At 45.4% G+C, this 23,523-nt stretch overlaps 2 protein-coding genes across 4 annotated transcripts; both read left to right on the top strand.

The window, feature by feature from the left end:
• The first annotated feature begins 428 nt into the window (after window positions 1-428).
• On the top strand, window positions 429-5,316 carry LOC133257064 (sulfotransferase 1C4-like). Its single transcript, XM_061432540.1, has 5 exons — window positions 429-643; window positions 934-1,060; window positions 1,593-1,687; window positions 2,968-3,148; window positions 4,047-5,316. The coding sequence occupies exons 1-5, from the start codon at window positions 503-505 to the stop codon at window positions 4,160-4,162; spliced, it is 660 nt and encodes a 219-aa protein (XP_061288524.1). The 5' UTR covers window positions 429-502; the 3' UTR covers window positions 4,163-5,316.
• A 5,402-nt stretch (window positions 5,317-10,718) lies between these two features.
• Window positions 10,719-21,677, top strand: LOC133257063 (sulfotransferase 1C4-like). Of its 3 annotated transcripts, XM_061432537.1 has the most exons (7): window positions 10,719-11,396; window positions 16,665-16,793; window positions 17,741-17,838; window positions 18,128-18,254; window positions 18,787-18,881; window positions 20,155-20,335; window positions 21,234-21,677. In XM_061432537.1, exons 1-7 carry the CDS (start codon window positions 11,243-11,245, stop codon window positions 21,347-21,349), a joined length of 900 nt encoding a protein of 299 aa, XP_061288521.1. In that variant the 5' UTR covers window positions 10,719-11,242; the 3' UTR covers window positions 21,350-21,677. The 3 variants fall into 3 exon arrangements, with proteins under 3 accessions (XP_061288521.1, XP_061288523.1, XP_061288522.1); XM_061432539.1 differs by having other exon boundaries at window positions 11,219-11,396; window positions 20,155-21,327; XM_061432538.1 differs by having other exon boundaries at window positions 11,320-11,396; window positions 16,616-16,793; window positions 20,155-21,327.
• Window positions 21,678-23,523: the final 1,846 nt, after the last annotated feature.

Raw genomic sequence — 23,523 nt, 5'->3', positions numbered from 1 at the left:
AAAGGATTCCGAGCTCTCAATGCAAGGGACCTGGGTTCAATGCTGCTCAGGGAAACTAGAATGCACATGCCACAATTAAGACCTGGTGCAGCCAAATAAATATAAATAAATATTAAAATAAATATAAATATTTTAAAAGTTTTAAAATAAAAGTAAGTTTTGATTCTCCAATTAGAAATTAAACTCATTCCACAAAGCCTAGGAAAGATAATTTTATGGTGGAAGGGTTGGAATTTTTTAGGTTCTTATTTACTTGCTTCATTGTAGGGTTAAAAGGTATTCTAGAAACCCTGTTGGTGGCCGGTGGTTAAGATGATGCTCACACTGCAGGAAGCATGACTTCAATCCTGGCTGGGGAACTAGAATCCCACAAACTATGTGGCAAAAACAAAAACTGCTCTAGCCAAAACCCCCATTCTCTCATATGAAAGCCACAGAGAGTTACAGGTGGTCTGGAGTGTTCCTAATAGAGTAAAAATGGGGCAGCAAGTTTCTGAAGCAAATGGAAAAAAATAATGGAAAGTTGTTCAAAACTAATTTCACAGGCTTGAAACAAGCGAATGCAATGACCTCACCCCGGACGTTGAAGACACATCTCCCCTTCCACTTGCTGCCACCGTCTTTCCTGGAGAAAAACTGTAAGGTAGGGAGCCAAAGGAATGCAGATTTGGCCTCTTAGAAGGCTCTCAGACTGGTTTTCAATTTCCTCTTAAAACACGTCACTTGTTAAAAACAGAAACAAAAACAAAAAGTCCACTGGTCACACATCATCAACACGCAGATTGACATGAATCCTTTCCACCTCCCACTAAAGCCACAGCACAGAAACACAGCCTCAGGAAAACCCACCTGTGTGGAATACGCCCACCCTCACGTCATTGCCTGCTGTTCTAATCCTGGTTTTGCTTCTCCCCTTCCTCTCTTCACTTCTAGATGATCTATGTAGCCAGGAATCCCAAGGACAGCATGGTGTCTTATTACCACTTCCACAGGATGAATAGAAACCTTCCTGCTCCAGGCACCTGGGAAGAATACTTTGAGAGTTTTCTGGCTGGGAAAGGTGAGCCCTTGGTTTCCACCCTGTCTCAAAATCCTCAAGCATTCTACAAAAAAGGTGTCAGTTTCTGAGAACAGCAGGGGCTCTGCTGGCTTTTGGTTCAATTCAGCTGTTCAGTTGTATCCAACTCTTTGCAACCCCATGGACTGCAGCATGCCAGGCCTCCCTGTCCATCAACTAGTCCCAGATTTTACTCAGTCTCATGCCCATTGAGTCAGTGATGCCATCCAACCAGCTCATCCTCTGTCATCCCCTTCTCCTCCTGCCTTCAGTCTTTCCCAGCATCAGGGTCTTTTCCAATGAGTCAGCTCTTCGCATCAGTATTGGCCAAAGTATTGGATTTCAGCTTCAACATCCATCCTTCCAATGAATATTCAGGACTGATTTCCTTTAGCTGGCTTCACCATGAAGGAATCACAAGGGGTACCTCCTCCCTCCCTTCAGGATCCTCCTCCTGGGGCCGCGGTGGGGATGGGGGGTGTACTTGTCACTGGGTTTCTGTGACTCACAGCCCTGTTCTGGTCCCATCCTGCAGTGTGCTGGGGCTCCTGGTACGACCACGTGAAGGGCTGGTGGCAGGCCAAGGACCAGTACCGCATCCTCTACCTCTTCTACGAGGACATGAAGGAGGTGAGGACCAGGCCACCTAACAAGTCCCCATTTGACCATAAATGCTTCAGTTGCAATGTGTGCACCCCATCGGGGACCCTCAGATTGCAGTCGGGCACAGGAGATGCTGTGTTTCGCTGGTTGCCCTGTCCACCCATCACAGCGCACCTGGCACATCATGAGTTTCCATAGCACAGTCTCACCCGAGCTTCCTAGAACTCTGGGCTGTGGGATACCTTTCCCTTACAGGCAGAGGATGGCAAACATGAGCGATGCTTTTTCTCCCCCCTTGCGGTGTGTATTTTAAAATTCCCATTAGAAGGAAAAAACTCTCTAGTACATTTTGGTTTCTTTCCTTAGTGCTAGAGGAATCACAGAGTTTCAAGAAACAGTTTAAGAAATTTGGTGCAGTGGGAAACACTATGGACTCTCGAACCCAAGTTCTGGCTTACTGCTTGCTGGCAATTCTTCTTTGTGAAGATGTATGACATCTAGAAATTTTGATGTTAGAAGTCACTAGAGAGGAGATAGTAATATACACCCCAAGAGATGCTATCAGGACTGAAGGAGGTGGTGTCATGAGAGCTGATGGTAAATGGTCATCTACCCAGCACTTTTGTGACTCCACTGGGTCTGTACAGAATGACAATCTCTGTCCTTGGATTTGTAACTGAGAGCGAGATTTTGGAGGCTCTGATTTTTTGGTACATCACAGACAGAAGCAGGCAATCGGCTGCTGTGGCCAGGTCCCCAAAGCCGCTGTGACGTCTGCTCTCAGCATCAGTTCAGTGCCTCCACTGGGGGCATTTATCGAAAGGGCTGGAGCAGGACATTTGGACCTGACCCTGGACATACTGCTCCGTGGAGCCTGTCCCACGCACTCCAGGTCACTGTGTTTCGAGCATCTTACTGACATGACCCAGTTCACATGTTAGAGCAAGAACAGTGTAAAGACTCCAGTTAATAGAGAACCGGAGAAGGCAACGGCACCCTACTCCAGTGTTCTTGCCTGGAGACTCCCAGGAATTCGGGAGCCTGGTGGGCTGCCGTCTGTGGGGTCACACATGACTGTAGGGACTTAGCAGCAGCAGCAGCAGCAGTACAGAAAACAGTATGAGTCACCACATCTAAATGAGTCATTCCTGAAAAGTTGAACATTTGTGAGATACAATTTTTAAAAATTTTAACTCATGGCATATTACTGATGTCTATTATTAATTCATTTCAATATTCGTTTAAGACTAATATTCATTGATATACATTATCTTATACCAAGTCTTTTCTTTTGACTCTACTTGTAGAACCCAAAGCATGAAATTCAGAAGCTGGCAGAATTTATTGGAAAGAGCTTAGATGATAAACTTCTGGATATAATTCTTTACCACACTTCATTTAGCGTCATGAAGCAGAACCCGATGGCAAACTACACGTCGATTCCGAATGAATACATGAACCAGTTGATTTCTCCATTCATGAGAAAAGGTTTTCAATGTTTCCTTTTGGCCATCATCCTAAAGGAACTGTCCAATATTTCATAGTCTCTGGGGAGTTTCCTTTCTAGAGAAAAGAAAAATAAGATTGATAATGAAGGATTCTGGGAAAAGAACAATTTAAGAAACCACAGATGAAATTAACATTCAGCCACAAGTGGAAAGTGAGATTTGGTGTCTAGGTCTAACCGCATATCCTCCTGTTCCCTCTGGAGTTCTGGCTGATAAGGTGAAAAGATACAGAATCGAGTCAGATGGAGCAAAGGATCCACTTTATAGAGAGTTCCAGGCTGTCAGAAAGGTCCATTCATTCAAAACTACTTTTCAAGTGGCTACTATGTGCCGGGCTCTGTTCTGGGTAATGTTCAGAGCAGTGAACAAAACACAGGAAAGCTCAGCCCTCGTGGAAACTATATTCTAGCCGTACACAAGAAAGCAAATGAAAAAACATGCAGGATAATAGATGACCGTATGGAGAAAAACCAGCCTGGGAAAGGAAACAGGGATTGCAACTGGAGAATTGGGGGGAATCTTCTTTTCTCAAAACAGCACGTGCAGTCCCTCCACTAGCAGGCCCTGCTTGCTCTGCGGGCAACATTATGTTGGCACAGACCTTGCTTCGATGCGCAGGAAGGACACACAGGAGTGGCCCTCAGCCCTGCTGCTCACACAACCTTGCCATCTCCCGACCCACAAACCAGACAGGTGATCCTTCCTCCCTCATCGAGGAGGCCCTGCTGGGCCAGCCAGAGGAATGTCTCTGGGGCAGGGGGTAGAACTCCTCATACAAGAGCAGGAGAACAGAGAACCACCCCTCCCAGGTCCCCCTCCCCTACACCCCCCGACCCCACTCCCACCACAGTACTGACTCCCCACCACGACTGTTCCAGGGGTCGTCGGGGATTGGAAGAACTACTTCACCGTGGCCCAGAACAAGAGATTTGATGATGATTACAGGAAGAACATGGCTGACACCACTCTAACTCTCCACTTTCGATTCTCGTAAGGAAGAAAAAGCACCAGATTGAATTGGTATAAAGTTGATTAACCTGACCCCATGATACTGAATACAGGTGGAGGGACCAGTGCTTCTTGTGTCTGCTTTTGTTCACCCTAAAAAAAGATGGAGCTAACAGAGGTTGGGGCCAGGTGGAAGGCGGAGACTTACAACCCTGGCATCCTTGCTAATGATCATGATGCGTCAGTTTTCTACAGACCACACGCATGTGAACATGATAAATATGCTCTGGTCATCACATAAGAATATACTCAAGTTTTCAGATTCAGTGTTGGTTTAAGCAAATTTGTAAAAACAGCACTAAAATGTGTCAATAGTTACTATTTCTTGCAGGTGACTGTTTTCCCCTGAAACGTTCTCATTCACTCCAGGCTTCTTCCTTCAGTGCCTCCACCCCAGTCCCTCACCTCTGCCTCTGCATTTCCCTGGACTCCCCTCCCACTCCCTGCCAACCCCTCCCAGACTTGCACCTTGACCCACCTCCCTCTAGACCCTCCTCAACTGTGTTCTAATCCATCAGCAACACCTGTCAGTGTGTGTTTCCAGGATGCCTTACCTCTGCAGACACCCTTCTGGTTCAGAAGCCTCTCCCTTGCCTATAAGCTACAAAACTTGTTTCTCTGTTCATCATACATCTGCTAACCTTCTTTTCCCACAACAAGACTCATTACATTTCTCCTTAGCTCAGAATCTTTCGATGATTCTGAATGTTTGCTGCCTACAAGGTACATCCCAAGCATTTTTAGCCATCGATTCAAAGGCAGCTACATGGGTGACTTACCTTATGACATGGATGACTTACCTTCCAAACCGCCTGCCAGCTGGATTTCATGCTGCCAAACCCCCTCCTAACTCCAGCAGAGAGCCACCTCGCTGGGTCTAAGCGCATCTTGCAGGCTCCTCCCCACCCCAACTGGTTTACTGTCATCCCACCTTCTCCAGACGTTTCCTTTCCTTTCCTTTCTCCCCACCAGTTTAAAACATAAATACCAAGTTCACTAACCAGCACGGGCCTTCCATCTTCCTGCTGATACTGCAACCTGAAGGACCATCTGCTCTTTGAAAGTCTTTCACACATAACATAATTCTTATGTGGTTAAGATTAAAGTGTATCATTAAATCTCTTATACGTCTGTATTGTCTCTTTTGTGCTTATTTAGATTTTCATTTGCTCATTTTTTCTCCAAGACAAGGACGTTGCTAAATACTTCAATGCATACCAAACGGCAAGAACTGAGAACTAAGTAACTGAAATGTTCTATCAGTCAAGGAAATCTAAAAAGCCGACTTCTTATATTCTAAGTAGTCCTATGCTGCATTATCCTCCTTGGATTATAAAATATTCCTGCCCCGAGATGACTTCACTGCTTTGTTTTCTCCAACTTCAAAAATTCAGAAGCAGGGGTCATTTGCTCTGTGGTTTATACTGTTCGTAGCGCTCACCCTTCTTGGAACCTAAAATAAACATGCAAGGACATACCCATAAGGTAGGAGAACATTTAGGTAGGGGGAGCACATATCTTTGCCATGTAGGGGCATCCAGTGTGGAATAAGGAGGAGGAAGAATCTGTAGGAAAGAGCAAGAGGTGGCGGTGGGGAAGGTGAGCCCAGGGGGCAACCAGGGACCAAGGATAATGTGTGATGCAACCAAGGGGAGGTTCCCGCGGGGAGACACTCACCCGTGGGAACAGATACAGAACAGGTGGTGAGGGTTTGGACAGAAAGGAGGGCAGGTGGTGGAGGTACTCTGCATGTTGACCTGGGGGAGGTCACAGGACATGTGCAGGAGGGAGAATCCATCAATTTGTACACTGAAGCTCTGTGCTGCTTACTGTCTGTTAATTATGCCTTGATTTTTAAAAGTCTATCTGTAAGGATACCGCAAAACTCTTAGAGGAAAATATAGACAGGACACACTTTGATATAAATCACAACAAGATCTTTTCCCAACACCCTGCCTAGAATAATGAAACTAAAAACCAAAATAAGCAAATGGGACCTAATTAAACTTAAATGCTTTTGCACAGCAAAAGCAACCATAAACAAAACGAAAAGACAGCCCTCAGAATGGGAGAAACTATTTGCAAACAAAGCAACTGACGAAATACACCAACAGCTCATACACCTCAATATCAAAAAAAAACAACTCAAAAAATGGTCCAAAGTCCCAAACAGACATTTCTACAAAGACATACAGATGGCCAAGAGGCGCATGAAAAGATGCTCAGTATCACTAATTATTAGAGAAATGCAAATAAAATCTATAATGAGGTATCACCTCACACCAGTCAGAATGGCCATCATCAGAAAAAATTTACAAACAATACATGACGGAGAGGGTGTAGAGAAAATGGAATCTTCCTACACTGTTGGTGGGAATGTAAATTGATACAGCCACTATGGAGAACAGTATGGATATATCTTTAAAAAAACTAAAAATAGAAATAGAAAACACTAATTCAAAAGGATGCATGAAACCGTAATTCAAAAGCTATGTTCATTGCAGCACTATTTATAATAGCCTGGACATGGAAGGAAACTAAATGTCCATCAACAGAGGAATAGACAAAGAAGATGTGGAAAGGAATATACAGAGGAATAATCAGTCAGTCCAGTCACTCAGTCGTGTCCGACTCTTTGCCACCCCATGAATCGCAGCAAGCCAGGCCTCCCTGTCCATCACCAACTCCCGAAGTTCACTGAGACTCACGTCCATCAAGTCAGTGATGCCATTCAGCCATCTCATCCTCTGTCGTCCCCTTCTCCTCCTGCCCCCAATCCCTCCTAGCATCAGAGTCTTTTCCAATGAGTCAAATCTTCGCATGAGCTGGCCAAAGTACTGGAGTTTCAGCTTTAGCATCATTCCTTCCAAAGAAATCCCAGGGCTGATCTCCTTCAGAATGCACTGGTTGGATCTCCTTGCAGTCCAAGGGACTCTCAAGAGTCTTCTCCAACACCACAGTTCAAAAGCATCAATTCTTCGGCGCTCAGCCTTCTTCACAGTCCACCTCTCACATCCATACATGACCACAGGAAAAACCATAGCCTTGACTAGACGGACCTTTGTTTGCAAAGTAATGTCTCTGCTTTTGAATATGCCATCTAGGTTGGCCATAACTTTCCTTCCAAGGAGTAGGCGTCTTTTAATTTCATGGCTGCAGTCACCATCTGCAGTGATTTTGGAGCCCCCAAAAATAGAGTCTGACACTGTTTCCACTGCTTCCCCATCTATTTCCCATGAAGTAATGGGACCGGATGCCATGATCTTTGTTTTCTGAATGCTGAGCCTTCAGCCGACTTTTTCACTCTCCTCTTTCACTTTCATCAAGAGGCTCAAGAGTCTTCTCCAACAGCAGAAGACATTAAATAATTGTAAGCTCACACGACTCCTGAGGGACAGGGCCAATCCAACCCCAGATGCTTGTAATTCCAAAACAATGTTTGCCAGACACAGACTTGACACTGGACAATTTTATAACTAAGTGTAACATTTATTTAATTCTCCTGCATTTGTGAGAAAGTATTAATGCTGCAGTCCATGGGGTCACAAGGAGTCAGACATGACTTAGTGTTAGAACAAAGGAGAACAGGAAACATCTGTGCAGCCATGATAATTTTTCAAGTAAGGTGACGCCTTCAGCTTCCCTCGGTTTTGTCTCAGCCCATGTTCCCAGCACACAAGGGACTAAACAAAACTGCCAGGATGTGGCTAAGCTTCCTGTTCTCTGTGCTGCTGGCGCACAGACTATGAAGAGCAGAGGAGATATGTAACCAAAAATTATAGATGATTTTTCTAAGGCTTTCCAAATGCATGCTAGGGCCAGGAATTCCACCTGGTAATCTTGATCCCAAGTGTCCCTCCATCTCCCAACAGCCAACAGGGAGGCTGAGGGGCAAGGAGGGCCCAGGAACCACCGAGGTCACAGTCACGGGACACTACTCACAGTTAAGGTTGTTGACTGCACTCCCTCCCCGTTGCCAAGCAGTAAACACACTCTGTCACTCACAGGGTCGGGGGCTGTTATGATCCCTGTTTTCACAAAGGAAAGTCGGCGTGTGAGGGCAGAACAGTCAGCACCCTGTGTCCGGCCCTCGGCTGGGGGAGCTGGTGCAGGCGTCCACATCTGGCTGTCATCACAGAGACTGGCCAAAGCCACAGGCTCACCTGAACCTCCCCCTCTCGCCACGGCTGTGGCCCATAGACCTCACCCTCAGTTCTCCAGTTAGTTTCACTCTTTCCTTCTTCCCAGGACACACGCACCAGACACAGAGCTGCCCGCAGTGTGGACATGGCCAGTGGAGGACATGAGACTGAGTTCAAACCACAGCCCCAAAGGACAGGAAGGGGCCACCAGCAGGGACGTGGGAAACACCCAAGATCAGGGACAGGCTCTCCAGAGGGGGCACTTTGGGGAGGATATTAGAGAAGACCTGAAGGGGGCACAGGGCATTGGCCCTGCAGAGTGGGGAATGTGCATGGCCTCAGGTCCTGGGTACCATAGAGGTCCCCACCTAGAGGCCCCCATGGGATGCTGTGAAGCTCTGGGTGGGAAGGGATTGAAGCAAGAAGTGAAACTCCTGCTATAGGAACAGCATCTGGAGCTGTTGGGGGCAGGAGAGGCATCCCAGGGAAGTTCTCTGTCCATTCAACTTAATTCTGTCTTAACACTGACGACCCAGGTTTAGCACAGACCTGCAGGTCAAGGATAAAATCTTTCATAAGACTCCCCCACCACCCTTCACATGCAAGCACAAGCCTCGTGGACCATCTGTGCTGCTAATCAACCTGCTCTAAGTTGGGGCGGGGGGAGCGTCCCCATGCCCCTGTAGGTTCCATGATGATAAACAGAACTCACTGAAAGTGCTACACCTACAATTACAGTTGTGTCAGACATAGACAATACAGATCGGGACAGGTGAATATTACAGGTACAGGGGTCAGGCTCTCGGGGGAGAAGGGGCAGAGCTGTCGTGCCCTGTCCCTCATCCTCAAGGAACCTCCAGGCAGCCCCTCCCAGAAAGCATCCACATGTTCAGCAGGTGTGATCTCCCTGACAACCCAGGTGGGGTCCACAGGGACTCAACACAAACAGCCAAAGGCTCCAACTGCTCAGGAACTTCCAAGGGTTTTTGAGACACAGCATCAGGAACCAGAAACAAAGACCAGATGTACTTGATAATACCGCAAGGAGAAGCAGGAGGACTGAGTGGGTCTGCTCTTGTTTTGCTTTTTTTTTTTCATGAGTTTTTTAAAAAGTTAATTAATTAATTTTAATTGGAGGTTAATTTACAATATTGTGGTGGTTTTTGCCATACATTGACATGAATCAGCCACAGTGTACATGTGTCCCAACATCCCCATCCCATCCCTCTGGGTTGTCCCCATGACCCGGCTTTGAATGCCTGGTTTCATGCATCGAACTTGGACTAGCCATCTACTTCACATATGGTAATATACATGTTTCAATGCTATTCTCTCAAATCATCCCACCGTCACCTTCTCCCGCGGAGTCCAAAAGACTGTTTTTTACATCTGTGCCTCTTTTACTGTCTTCCATATAGGGTCATCGTTACCATCTGTTTAAATTCCATATATATGCATTAGTATATCGTATTGGTGTTTTTCTTCCTGACTTACTTCACTGTGTATAATAGGCTCCAGTTTCATTCACATCCTTAGAACTGACTCAAATGCATTCTTTTAATAGCTGAGTAATATTCCATTGTGTGTATATGTACCAGGGCTTTCTTCTCCATTCATCCGCCAATGGACATTTAGGTTGCTTTCATGTCCTAGCTATTGCAAACAGTGCTTCAACGAACATTGGGGTCCACGGATCTCTTTCAATTCTGGTTTTCTCGGTGTGCATGCCCAGCAGTGGGATTGCTGGGTCGTATGGCAGTTCTATTTCCAGCTTTTTAAGGAATCTCCACACTGTTGTCTGTAATGAACAGTGGCTACACTAGTTTGCATTCCCACCAACAATGTAAGAGGGTTCCCTTTTTCTCCACACCCTCTCCAGCATTTGTTGTTTGTAGACTTTTTGATGGCAGCCATCCTGACCGACATGAGATGGTACCTCACTGTGGTTTTGATTGCTCTTGTTTTTGAAGCGGTCAGCCAAGAAGGGTTGTGGAAACAAGAAGGGGGAAAAGAAAACAAAACAGCAGGAGCCAGGAATGATTCCAAGGAAAGGCACAAGCAGCATAAACAAACACTAGGGCTTTTAGGAAAACAAGGGGCTTGTGGGGATTGTGGGGGAGGCATTGTTGGGGTGGGTGGATCCAGCATGAGCCTGGATGGTGAACACCAGGAAGAAAAAGTCAGAGGATGGGCGTTCTGTAACTCTGTGGCTTTCGTATCCACTTGGCTTCTAAGGGACAAACATGTTTTATTGTCTGTGAACAGACCAGGGCTGATACTGACACTAAACAGCATACAACAGGAAGAGAATCATTCCTATTGGAGCCTCCTCTATTTGAGTCTTAAAAATAACACTGCTGATCCCCCACCCCCACATCTGCGCTGGGAGGTTGTGTCTAAGCTCTCACTGTTGGCAGCACAAGCTTCCTTCCAGCCTTTCATGGCAGTGAGTCTCTGCTGCAACTTGTAAGACCACATGCAGATTTCCTGCAACTTTGTAATGAGCTTAAAATTCTCAGAAGAAAGAATTAAAGAGATCTGTGAATTATTATGTGAATGCAGAGTAGGACTGCAAATGAGGTGGCCCTGACCATCGCTAAGGGCACAGAAGAGTGGCTGAAGGCACAAGGAACACAGCCGGGGGCGGGGAGCCGCGGAGCAGCCCAGAGCACAGGGATAGGCAGCTACGTCACTGCCCCTCCCAGAGGCGGCTACAGCTGGTTAAAAGTGCTGTGTGCAAAGTCCTAAGCCAGAGTTGCCACCCTCTGGCCAGGCCAGCTGGCCCTCGTTGGGCAACTCCTGGCAGGACCTGAGGTCTCAGCCCTCCCCTGTCTGTAAGCCGCCGAGCACGCAGCTCTGAGCTGTCTCAGAGTAACATTTTCCCGAGCTGAAATTTCTGACCCCTGCCATTGGCCTTGAACAACATGGAGGCTTTGAAATCTGAGGGCATGAGTCGCGTGGCTGTGGACTACGTGGAAGGCATCCTGCAGCCCAAGCCCACCTGTGATACCTGGGATCAGATCCAGAGCTTCCAAGCCAGGCCTGATGACCTGCTCATTTCTAGTTACCCTAAAGCAGGTAGGTGGGAGGGACAAGGGACAGGGGAGGTGGGAGGAGGGGCAGGGACAGAAGCAAGCAAGACGCAGCACTGAGGATGTTGAGAAACCCACTGGGGTTTCAGCAGAAAAGCATTCAGTGGGCAGAGGGATATGGCCAATACAAATCACGCGGGCGGGCGGGGGGAACCACACAAAAAACATTAAAATGACCTACACATCTTAAGAATTTAATACTTCCTGTGAAGTACATGTTGTTTACTTTCCTGTAAGAGAGTAAATCAAACAGTCTGAAACAAAGGGCCCAGACTTGTTGATTTACTTGTTACCAGGTGGGCTGCGGTTTAAATATAATCAGTTTAACAAAGTTACTGTAGAAACAGGACAAACTTGAGCTCAGCCACTGTGTGATGTAATTTGGGGGTGAGCCGGGACGAGAAGTTCTCTGCAGCTATTTGTCTGCATCTACAGTAAGACCAAGAGAGAAGGCAATAACATCCCACTCCAGCACTCTTGACTGGAAAATCCCATGGATGGAGGAGCCTGGTGGGCTGCAGTCCCTGGGGTCGCTGCGAGTCAGACACAACTGAGCCGTTTCGCTTTCAGTTTTCACTTTAATGCATTGGAGAAGGAAATGGCAACCCACTCCAGTGTTCTTGCCTGGAGAATCCCAGGGACGGCAGAGCCTAGAGGGCTGCCATCTCTGGGGTCGCACAGAGTCGGACACAACTGAGCAACTTAGCAGCAGGGAAGGCCCTTACAGCAGATCCAGACTGGGCACCCCCAGCTGGTTGGGGGAGCACGCAAGCGGAGAAGGGGGTTTATGTTCTGTAAGGCTGAACTCCTAAGTCCTCCTGCTCAGGGTCCCAGACCTACTCTCTGCATCTCCACCCTCCTGGTGGTATGTTGTAAACCTGCATTCTTATTTCAATATAATCAGTTTAACAAAGTTACTGTAGAAACAGGACAAACTTGAGCTCAGCCACTGCGTCATGTAAATTTGGGGGTGAGCCAGGACGAGGAATTCTCTGCAGCTATTTGTGTGCATCTACAGTTAGACCAAGAGAGAAGGCAATAGCACCCCACTCCAGCACTTTTGCCTGTAAAATCCCATGGACGGAGGAGCCTAGTTGGCTGTCGTCTCTGGAGTCACACAGAGTCAGACACGACTGAGAGACTTAGCAGCAGCAGCAGCAGCAGCACTGTTAGACCAAAACACAGTACTCAGCTCATGCCCCAACTGCACATACATTTGCTCTTTGCAAAATCAATAACTGTCAATAATTTCTGCTACATGCACTCATGGGCACACACATATACTCCACCCACCCTTTGACTTTATCTGTGTTGATTTGATAAAAGGCTCTACAGGCAGATGGGGCCTTAGACTCATGTGTCAACTGGTTTCAAATCAGCCCTCACTTTCTGATATTACTTCTCATGAGTTTGTTCAGAATTAAAATTTTCTAAATGTGAGTTTCTGAAAGTAACCACTGGTGGGGAATCACATCTCACTGCCTTATTTCACTCACAATTCTACTCTATCACCATAATTTCAGTACAATGCTTAATCTTTCATCTTTTTCCACCTACCAAAAGTGAGTATTAAAGTTTGATTCATTTAGAGTTTTCATGGGTTAGGGGTTACAATCTAATAACAACAGAAAGAAAAGCACTTACCAGCTAATGCAGTATTTAATCAGTCATGAAAACTGCATATGCTAATAAAGGCTGTATTGATAAAAGGGAACAAGAAACAAGCTCAGATGCTGTAAAGGTTTTCACTGAGATTTTTAGCAAAATAGTAAACACTCTGTGACTGAGCAGAGATATACACATTGTAGAATCACTGACCTCTGACCCCAAGGACCAGGTGACTTTAAACCTCCCCAATGTTAGCCCGTGCCTATAAATTCAGAGTTGTTGTTTAGTCGCTAAGTCATGTCTGACTCTGAAACCCCATGGACTGTAGCCCACCTTTGTCCATGGAATTCTCCAGGCAAGAATACTGGAATGGGGTGCCATTTCCTACTCCAGGGGATCTTCCCAACCCAGGGATTAAACCCACATCTCCTGCTTGGCATGGGGATTCTTTGTCACTGAGCCACCTAGGAAGCCGCCAAAATTCATAGTAAACACACAAAACTAGTACAGGTTGGATGAATAAAGCATGCACAGCTACAGGCTTTCTACTTAACTTCTGGGTTTGCTATTAAAAATGCTGTTTACCCTCGTACCCTTCCCCTTAGCCCTTCATATTTCTTTGCCTCTATTCTAATACTGCAGAATTTTCTCACCTATTGTACAAAGAAATTGCAATGTATATTTTCATGTAATTTGATTTTGGAATTCTGTCACCTTATGTAGTGAGTTCTTCCAAAATATAATTTTTTTCCAATAATTTGTCAAGTTGTTGGCTTTTATTGTATTGAATGAAGGTTATAATAATGAGTGTCAGAGAAGTGCAGTTTAGAAAAATCTCAGGTTGATTCCTTATGCAAACAAACTTAATACTTGAAAATCACACGGCCATCAGTATATATATTGGACTCTCTATGGATTCTTATATGAATCTCAAAGCATTACAGGGCTATAAATGCTTTGCTGTTTGACATATAGATTCTGTCACTGACATAGTCCACTTGGGTTTTTCTTACTGTTTGAGCATAAATATATTTCATACTATAAGTTTTCTAAAACAGTTTTCAGGAAGTGGTAAAATAAGCATGTGCAGTGTTAAAGGCAGGCCCAGGTTTCTGTGTTTGGTATAAAGCTGGGACTGGGACAGTGTCTGGCATAGAAGGGGCAGAACTTGAGACAGTACCTGATGAGACATGGTGTTTAACTGTTGAGAATCAGTGAGAACTGGTACATCTCTGCTTTGTGGGGTTTGGAGAAATTTTTTGACAGAATGAAAGGATTCCTGCAAGTAGCCAGTCCTTTACAAACTTTGCGTGTCTTTTTTAAAGTGAAATAATTAAGGATGTAGTCAGAGTAGAGAGTGATTTTTCTAAATCTCAGCCTCTTCTTCACTCTGAAGCATTAAAAAACAAACAAAAAGCCTGTAAATGTATGATGGCTGAATGTGAAACTGTTTTGAGTCACTGCAGCCAGTTTTCTCTAAGAACTCTGCTTGTGACTTTACTTTTTTGTGTGTGTGACTTTACTTTTACAAAGACTCTGTCAGCACTGTTACCCCAAAGCACCAGTACTGCATACTTACCTGGGACTTTGAATGCCATCCCTTTTATTCTTAAATTGTCCGCGTGATGGTGGTTCGTGGCAAGATGGAGTCTGAGTTTTGCTCTCTTGTGGCTGTAATTCTCCTAGCAATCTCTTGAGTTAAAACCTGGGATTTGACTCTTCAGGGAGGAGCAAAGGACCAAGTTAACTCAGGGACAACTATTCTTAAACTCTTAAGTGCCACTTTAATGCAGTTACTTTGGTGTGATTGTGTGTTTTTTAGGGCTAGATCTTGGGGAGTTGGAGAGCCAGAAATGAGCAAACCTCTTGATGCCCTTTACCACCTGGTGCCCTGACCATGCTACATATGGAAACACAAGCCTCGAGAGATGTTTCGGCTTCCTCTGTCAGAGGTGTCATCTGTGCCTTTCCCAGTGTTCATCTGACAGTGTGAATCTAAATGGCTCTACATTTGATATTAAACCACACTCAGGTGACACTAATTCTGGTGGCTTTTGTCCCAGCAATGCCTCATCATTTGTGTGAGGTGAGTCCTCTGCTTTAGGGAAAGGATTTTTCTCCCTGACCACGTGCCAACTATCAACAACACCTGTATAGTCTTATGGATTGTAGAACTGTTGGCTGTTTCCTAAATTTACTCCAATTTCTTGTAAAGGCTTATCAATTTCAGTCTGGGCTCATAATGAGATGGACTATTTCCGTGGCTTTCTGGCCTCTTCTGGTGAGCTTAAAATCCAAATGAGGTTGGTTTCCATGTCATTACAAGGTAATATCTTTGTGAGGTTTTTCGACTAGTTCTGTGATCACTTGGGTGTCATAGTATCTTTAATGGCCTTCATTCTTGGTTGTGAAATTTTATATGCTCATTCACCCTCTACAAATCTGCCCATTTGGGATTGTCATGCCTGTGTATCTTTGCCCATCTGGTCTCCAGTTGGTGGAATTACCTTTTGTGTACTGCCACTTCTCAGCATCTTTGAAATTTGACCTAATGTTGCTTCATTCCAGTTTTTTTTTTTCCTGTAATTTGTTGATTGTATTTATATGAGAGTTCTGTTGTGATGTTTACTGTATGTAAAGCACCTGGATCATGTGATGGGTGCTCTATGAATCAATAAATGATGACTTAGAGGCTGAAAAAAAAAAAACCTAGTACAGATGACTCCAACTTCCTTTGAGTTGATAGCTAAAGAAATATTGGTCCTTTAACCTGTAATGAAGAGTTGGTGCCAGATAATATTAGAGACCAACTCGTCTAGGAAATAAAACGCCACTGCTATTCGATCTCCTCCTGACATGGATGTGGTCAGACGTCTGGTTCAATAGGTCTTCAAGGCTGCAGAATAGGTACCAGCCCCCACGCTAGTCAGGATGGGGCCCATATAAGTGACTGAAACTGCAGACGGAAGCCCTCCTCCAGGAGTAGCGTGGCGGGTGCAGCTTCTGGATCGAGCTCCGTGCTTGAACCAGATGTGTGGAGTGGCTTCCACACACCTTGTACCCGGTGGGGCCACCCTCAGACCTCTGTCTCCTTCCTTTAACTCTCAGAAGGTAAATCAGTCTCAGGGTGTTGAGAATCTCAGTGGCAAAGGAGCCTAGGAAATGCACTTTCTAGCCTTCAGGAATAACAGGACAGCGTGAACACGGAGACTAAGCCCTAATCACGCGCTCATTTAGCCAACACACAACAAAGCCTCCTGGGTACCAACCTCAGGCTGTGCACTTGGGAAACAGTCTGAAGATCACACAGGGACGACCCCACATCACAGCTGGGAGAGAAAGACTTCCACTCCACCTTTCTAAGGAACAATGCCACCAACTCTGTAGCATGACAACCCTAATGAATGGTTGTGACAGAGAAAAGAAGAACTGTCTATTTATGAATCTTATGTCCACTCCAAACTGGAGTGTTTGCCTAAAAATCCGTATTATGATAACACAAGATGTAAACAAACAAGGATGTTTTCTGAATTCCAATATACAGCAGGCTTCAATGTTCACACAGCTACTCTAACCAGCATTTGCTCACATCCTAAGAAATGCGGGAGATAATGTCTGTGCCTCCTGTTCTTACCCATGGATCAAGGAACAACGTGGATTCAGGAGATTGTGGACTTGATACAAAACGGGGGTGATGTCAAGCAAAGCCAGAGGGCACCCACACATGAGCGATTTCCCTTCATCGAGTGGACAATCCCTTCCCGAGGATTATCTGGTGAGTACATCATGGCTGCATCTGACCCCAGGTCTAGATGTACCCAGAATTTTTACTAGCCAGCAGCCCTCTCAGGCTTCCAAGGTGGTGCTGTGGTAAAGAATCCACCTGCAAATGCAGGAGACGTGGGTTCCATTTTTGGGTTGGGAAGATCCCCTAGAAAAGGAAATGGCAACCCATTGCAGTATTCTTGTCTGGAGAACTCCATAGACAGAAGAGCCTGGTGGACATGACTGAGTGACTAAGCACAGCAGCCCTTCCAGAACCCCAGGTGTTCAAACCACCATCATTGGACTTCAGGACTCTTTTTCACTGTCTGGCCATGGCTATATTTCAGACATTTTCTAATTGAGTTTCTGTTCATACAAAAGTAAGTTAAAGGAGTAAAGTTGCTGGTGGTCCAGTGGCTAAGATTCCAAGCTCTCAATGCAGGGACCTGGGTTCAATGCCTGCTCAGGGAAACTAGAAACACAGTTAAGACCTGGTGCAGCCAAATAAATATAAATAAATATTAAAATAAATATAAATATTTTAAAAGTTTTAAAATAAAAGTAAGTTTTGATTCTCCAATTAGAAATTAAACTCATTCCACAAAGACGAGCCTAGGAAAGATAATTTTATGGTGGAAGGGTTGGAATTTTTTAGGTTCTTATTTACTTGCTTCATTGTATGGTTAAAAGCTGTTCTAGAGACTTTGCTAGTGGCCAGTGTTTAAGATGATGCTCTCACTGCAGGAAGCATGACCAATCCTGGCTGGGGAACTAGAATCCCACAAACTATGTGGCAAAAACAAAAACGGCTCTAGCCAAAACCCCCATTCTCTCATACGAAAGCCACAGAGAGTTACAGGTGGTCTGGAGTGTTCCTAATAGAGTAAAAATGGGGCAGCAAGTTTCTGAAGCAAATGGAAAAAAATAATGGAAAGTTGTTCAAAACTAATTTCACAGGCTTGAAACAAGCGAATGCAATGACCTCACCCCGGATGTTGAAGACACATCTCCCCTTCCACTTGCTGCCACCATCTTTCCTGGAGAAAAACTGTAAGGTAGGGAGCCAAAGGAATGCAGATTTGGCCCCTTAGAAGGCTCTCAGAGTGGTCTTCAATTTCCTCTTAAAACACGTCACTTGTTAAAAACAAAACAAAAACAAAAAGTCCACTGGTCACACATCATCAACAGGCAGATTGACATGAATCCTTTCCACCTCCCACTAAAGCCACAGCACAGAAACACAGCCTCAGGAATACCCACCTGTGTGGAATACGCCCACCCTCACGTCATTGCCTGCTGTTCTAATCCTGGTTTTGCTTCTCCCCTTCCTCTCTCCACTTCTAGATGATCTATGTAGCCAGGAATCCCAAGGACAGCATGGTGTCTTATTACCACTTCCACAGGATGAATAGAAACCTTCCTGCTCCAGGCACCTGGGAAGAATACTTTGAGAGTTTTCAGACTGGGAAAGGTGAGCCCTTGGTTTCCACCCTGTCTCAAAATCCTCAAGCATTCTACAAAAAAGGTGTCAGTTTCTGAGAACAGCAGGGGCCCTGCTGGCTTTTGGTTCAATTCAGCTGTTCAGTTGTATCCAACTATTTGCAACCCCATGGACTGCAGCATGCCAGGCCTCCCTGTCCATCAACTAGTCCCAGATTTTACTCAGTCTCATGCCCATTGAGTCAGTGATGCCATCCAACCATCTCATCCTCTGTCATCCCCTTCTCCTCCTGCCTTCAGTCTTTCCCAGCATCAGGGTCTTTTCCAATGAGTCAGCTCTTCGCATCAGTATTGGCCAAAGTATTGGATTTCAGCTTCAACATCCATCCTTCCAATGAATATTCAGGACTGATTTCCTTTAGCTGGCTTCACCATGAAGGAATCACAAGGGGTACCTCCTCCCTCCCTTCAGGATCCTCCTCCTAGGGCTGCGGTGGGGATGGGGGGTGTACTTGTCGCTGGGTTTCTGTGACTCATGGCCCTGTTCTGGTCCCATCCTGCAGTGTGCTGGGGCTCCTGGTACGACCACGTGAAGGGCTGGTGGCAGGCCAAGGACCAGTACCGCATCCTCTACCTCTTCTACGAGGACATGAAGGAGGTGAGGACCAGGCCACCTAACAAGTCCCCATTTGACCATAAATGCTTCAGTTGCAATGTGTGCACCCCATCGGGGACCCTCAGATTGCAGTCGGGCACAGGAGATGCTGTGTTTCGCTGGCTGCCCTGTCCACCCATCACAGCACACCTGGCACATCATGAGTTTCCATAGCACAGTCTCACTCGAGCTTCCTAGAACTCTGGGCTGTGGGATACCTTTCCCTTACAGGCAGAGGATGGCAAACATGAGTGATGCTTTTTCTTCCCCCTTGCGGTGCGTATTTTAAAATTCCCATTAGAAGGAAAAAACTCTCTAGTACATTTTGGTTTCTTTCCTTAGTGCTAGAGGAATGAGAGAGTTTCAAGAAACAGTTTAAGAGATTTGGTGCAGTGGGAAACACTATGGAGTCTCGAACCCAAGTTCTGGCTTACTGCTTGCTGGCAATTCTTTGTGAAGATATTTGACATCTAGGAATTTTGATGTTAGAAGTCACTAGAGAGGAGATAGTAATATACACCCCAAGAGATGCTATCAGGACTGAAGGAGGTGGTGTCATGAGAGTTGATGGTAAATGGTCATCTACCCAGCACTTTTGACTCCACTCGGTCTGTACAGAATGACAATCTCTGTCCTTGGATTTGTAACTGAGAGCCTGATTTTGGAGGCTCTGATTTTTTGGTACATCACAGACAGAAGCAGGAAACAGGCCGCTGTGGCCAGGACCCCGAAGCCACTGTGACGTCTGCTCTCAGCATCAGTTCAGTGCCTCCCCTGGGGGCATTTATCGGACGGGATGGAGCAGGACATTTGGACCTGACCCTGGACATACTGCTCCGTGGAGCCTGTCCCACGCACTCCAGGTCACTGTGTTTCGAGCATCTTACTGACATGACCCAGTTGACATGTTAGAGCAAGAACAGTGTAAAGACTCCAGTTAATAGAGAACTGGAGAAGGCAACGGCACCCTACTCCAGTGTTCTTGCTTGGAGACTCCCAGGAATTCGGGAGCCTGGTGGGCTGCCGTCTGTGGGGTCGCACACGACTGTAGGGACTTAGTAGCAGCAGCAGCAGCAGTACAGAGAACAGTATGAGTAGCACATCTAAATGAGTCATTTCTGAAAAGCTGAACATTTGTGAGATACAATTTTTAAAAATTTTAACTCATGGCATATTACTGATGTCTATTATTAATTTGTTTCAATATTCTTTTAAGACTATTATTCATTGATTACATTATCTTATACCAAGTCTTTTCTTTTGACTCTGCTCGTAGAACCCAAAGCATGAAATTCAGAAGCTGGCAGAATTTATTGGAAAGAGCTTAGATGATAAACTTCTGGATATAATTCTTTACCACACTTCATTTAGCGTCATGAAGCAGAACCCGATGGCAAACTACACGTCGGTTGCGAATGAACACATGAACCAGTCGATTTCTCCATTCATTAGAAAAGGTTTTCAATGTTTCCTTTTGGTCATAATCCTAAAGGAACTGTCCAATATTTCATACTCTCTGAGGAGTTTCCTTTCTATACAAAAGAAAAATAGGATTGATAATGAAGGATTCTGGGAAAAGAACAATTTAAGAAACCACAGATGAAATTAACATTCAGCCACAAGTGGAAAGTGAGATTTGGTGTCTAAGTCTAACCACATATCCTCCTGTTCCCTCTGGAGTTCTGGCTGATAAGGTGAAAAGATACAGAATCGAGTCAGATGGAGCAAAGGATCCACTTTATAGAGAGTTCCAGGCTGTCAGAAAGGTCCATTCATTTAAAACTACTTTTCAAGTGGCTACTATGTACTGGGCTCTGTTCTGGGTAATGTTCAGAGCAGTGAACAAAACACAGGAAAGCTCAGCCCTCGTGGAAACTATATTCTAGCCGTACACAAGAAAGCAAATGAAAAAACATACAGGATAATAGATGACAGTATGGAGAAAAACCAGCCTGGGAAAGGAAACAGGGATTGCAACTGGAGAATTGGGGGGAATCTTCTTTTCTCAAAACGGCACGTGCAGTCCCTCCACTAGCAGGCCCTGCTTGCTCTGCGGGCAACATTATGTTGGCACAGACCTTGCTTCGATGCGCAGGAAGGACACACAGGAGTGGCCCTCAGTCCTGCTGCTCACACAACCTTGCCATCTCCCGACCCACAAACCAGACAGGTGATGCTTCCTCCCTCCTGGAGGAGGCCCTGCTGGGCCAGCCAGAGGAATGTCTCCGGGGCAGGGGGTAGAACTCCTCATACAAGAGCAGGAGAACAGAGAACCACCCCTCCCAGGATCCCCTCCCCTACACCCCCCGACCCCACTCCCACCACAGTACTGACTCCCTACCACGACTGTTCCAGGGGTCATCGGGGATTGGAAGAACTACTTCACCGTGGCCCAGAATGAGAGATTTGATGATGATTACAGGAAGAACATGGCTGACACCACTCTAACTCTCCACTTTCGATTCTCGTAAGGAAGAAAAAGCACCAGATTTAATTGGTATAAAGTTGATTACCCTGACCCCATGATATTGAATTCAGGTGGAGGGACCAGTGCTTCTTGTGTCTGCTTTTGTTCACCCTAAAAAAAGATGGAGCTAACAGAGGCTGGGGCCAGGTGGAAGGCAGAGACCTACAACCCTGGCATCCTTGCTAATGATCATGATGCGTCAGTTTTCTACAGACCACACGCGTGTGAACACGTTAAATATGCTCTGGTCATCACATAAGAATATACTCAAGTTTTCAGATTCAGTGTTGGTTTAAGCAAATTTATAAAAACAGCACTAAAATGTGTCAGTAGTTACTATTTCTTGCAGGTGACTGTTTTCCCCTGAAACGTTCTCATTCACTCCAGGCTTCTTCCTTCAGTGCCTCCACCCTCGTCCCTCACCTCTGCCTCTGCATTTCCCTGGACTCCCCTCCCACTCCCTGCCAACCCCTCCCAGACTTGCACCTTGACCCACCTCCCTCTAGCCGCTCCTCAACTGTGTTCTAATCCATCAGCAACACCTGTCAGTGTGTGTTTCCAGGATGCCTTACCTCTGCAGACACCCTTCTGGTTCAGAAGCCTCTCCCTTGCCTATGAGCTACAAAACTTGTTTCTCTGTTCATCACTCATCTGCCAACCTTCTTTCCCACAAGACTCATTACATTTCTCTTTAGCTCAGAATCTTTCGATGATTCTGAATGTTTGCTGCCTACAAGGTACATCCCAAGCATTTTTAGCCATCGATTCAAAGGCAGCTACATGGGTGACTTACCTTATGACATAGGTGACTTACCTTCCAAACAACCTGCCAGCTGGATTTCGTGCTGCCAAACCCCCTCCTAACTCCAGCAGAGAGCCACCTCGCTGGGTCCAAGCGCATCTTGCAGGCTCCTCCCCACCCCAACTGGTTTAATGTCATCCAACCTTCTCCAAAGTTTTTCTTTCCTTTCTCCCCACCAGTTTAAAACTTAAATAGCAAGTTCACTAACCAGCACAGGCCTCCCATCTTCCTGCCAATACTGCAACCTGAAGGACTTCCTGCTCTTTGGAAGTCTTTCACACATAACATAATTCTCCTGTGATTAAAATTAAAGTATATCATTAAAACTCTTATAGGTCTGTATTGTCTCCTTTGTGCTTATTTAAATTTTCATTTGCTCATTTTTTCTCCAAGACAAGGACATTGCTAAATACTTCAATGCATACCAAACGGCAAGAACTGGGAACTAAGTACCTAAAATACTCTATCAGTCAAGGAAATCTAAAAAGCCAACTTCTTATAACTGACCCAGGAATCGAACCAGGGGCTCCTGCATTGCAGGTGGATTCTTTACCAGCTGAGCTACCCAGGAAGCCCTTGGGAGAGAATGGAAATATGTTTATGTAGAGCTGAGTCCTTTCGCTGTTCACCTGAAACTATCACATCATTTGTTTGTTAATCAGCTATACCCCAATACAAAATAAAAAGTTTAAAAAAAAAGAGGAGATGGAATCTCACAGGGAATATAAAGGGAGAAAAGGCAAAGAACTCAACACTCCCAAATATGAAGATAATTAGGGGGCAGAAGGAAGCAAAAGCAAAGAAGCAACAGCAGGAGAGGCAGGCAGAAAGAGAACTAGAAGAATACAACAACTCTGTGGCCAAGGAGGAAGTTTCAAAAGGAACTGAACTGTCAACAGAACCAAAAAGGGATAGAGGGGAGAGAAATAAGGTGACAGAACAAAATCTGGATCTTAAAGAGGCTTTTAAAATCATAGCCTTCTCTCTATATTATGCCCTTCAATATTTGAGAAAAATGAGGCCCAGAAAGGTTGGATGGCTGGCTAGGTAGGTATTAACAGCTAGATGGCACAGCAAAGGGAGACAACCACATGTTTATGGAGTCTACTGAATGGGTCCAGTGGAAAGAAAGAGAACATAACAGAAGAAAAGGGGGATGATTGGATAAGTGCTACCTGGATAGATAGGAAGAGATGGGACTGAAGGCAAAAGCAAACAAAAATAAAACAACTTTTCCTCTGAAAAAAAAAATAAAAAAAATAAAAAAATAAAAAGCCGACTTCTTATATTCTAAGTAGTCCTATGCTGCATTATCCTCCTTGGATTATAAAATATTCCTGCCCCGAGACGACTTCACTGCTTTGTTTTCTCCAATT

This window comes from Bos javanicus, chromosome 11 (assembly GCF_032452875.1).
Source record: "Bos javanicus breed banteng chromosome 11, ARS-OSU_banteng_1.0, whole genome shotgun sequence".
Classification (NCBI taxonomy): Eukaryota; Metazoa; Chordata; class Mammalia; order Artiodactyla; family Bovidae; genus Bos; species Bos javanicus.
The sequence above is the reverse complement of the archived record's forward strand: the minus strand, read 5'-3'. Positions and strand labels throughout refer to the sequence as shown.

Excerpts from the sequence above, each read along its gene's own strand:
- LOC133257063 (XM_061432539.1), top strand. The coding sequence starts at position 11,243 with ATGGAGGCTTTGAAATCTGAGGGCATGAGTCGCGTGGCTGTGGACTAC. Across the intron at positions 11,397-16,664 it reads TTCTAGTTACCCTAAAGCAG|GAACAACGTGGATTCAGGAG; the intron begins GTAGGTGGGAGG and ends CCATGGATCAAG. Across the intron at positions 17,839-18,127 it reads TCCTGGAGAAAAACTGTAAG|ATGATCTATGTAGCCAGGAA; the intron begins GTAGGGAGCCAA and ends CTCCACTTCTAG.
- LOC133257064 (XM_061432540.1), top strand. The coding sequence starts at position 503 with ATGGAAAAAAATAATGGAAAGTTGTTCAAAACTAATTTCACAGGCTTG. Across the intron at positions 1,688-2,967 it reads TCTACGAGGACATGAAGGAG|AACCCAAAGCATGAAATTCA; the intron begins GTGAGGACCAGG and ends CTCTACTTGTAG. Across the intron at positions 3,149-4,046 it reads TTCTCCATTCATGAGAAAAG|GGGTCGTCGGGGATTGGAAG; the intron begins GTTTTCAATGTT and ends CGACTGTTCCAG.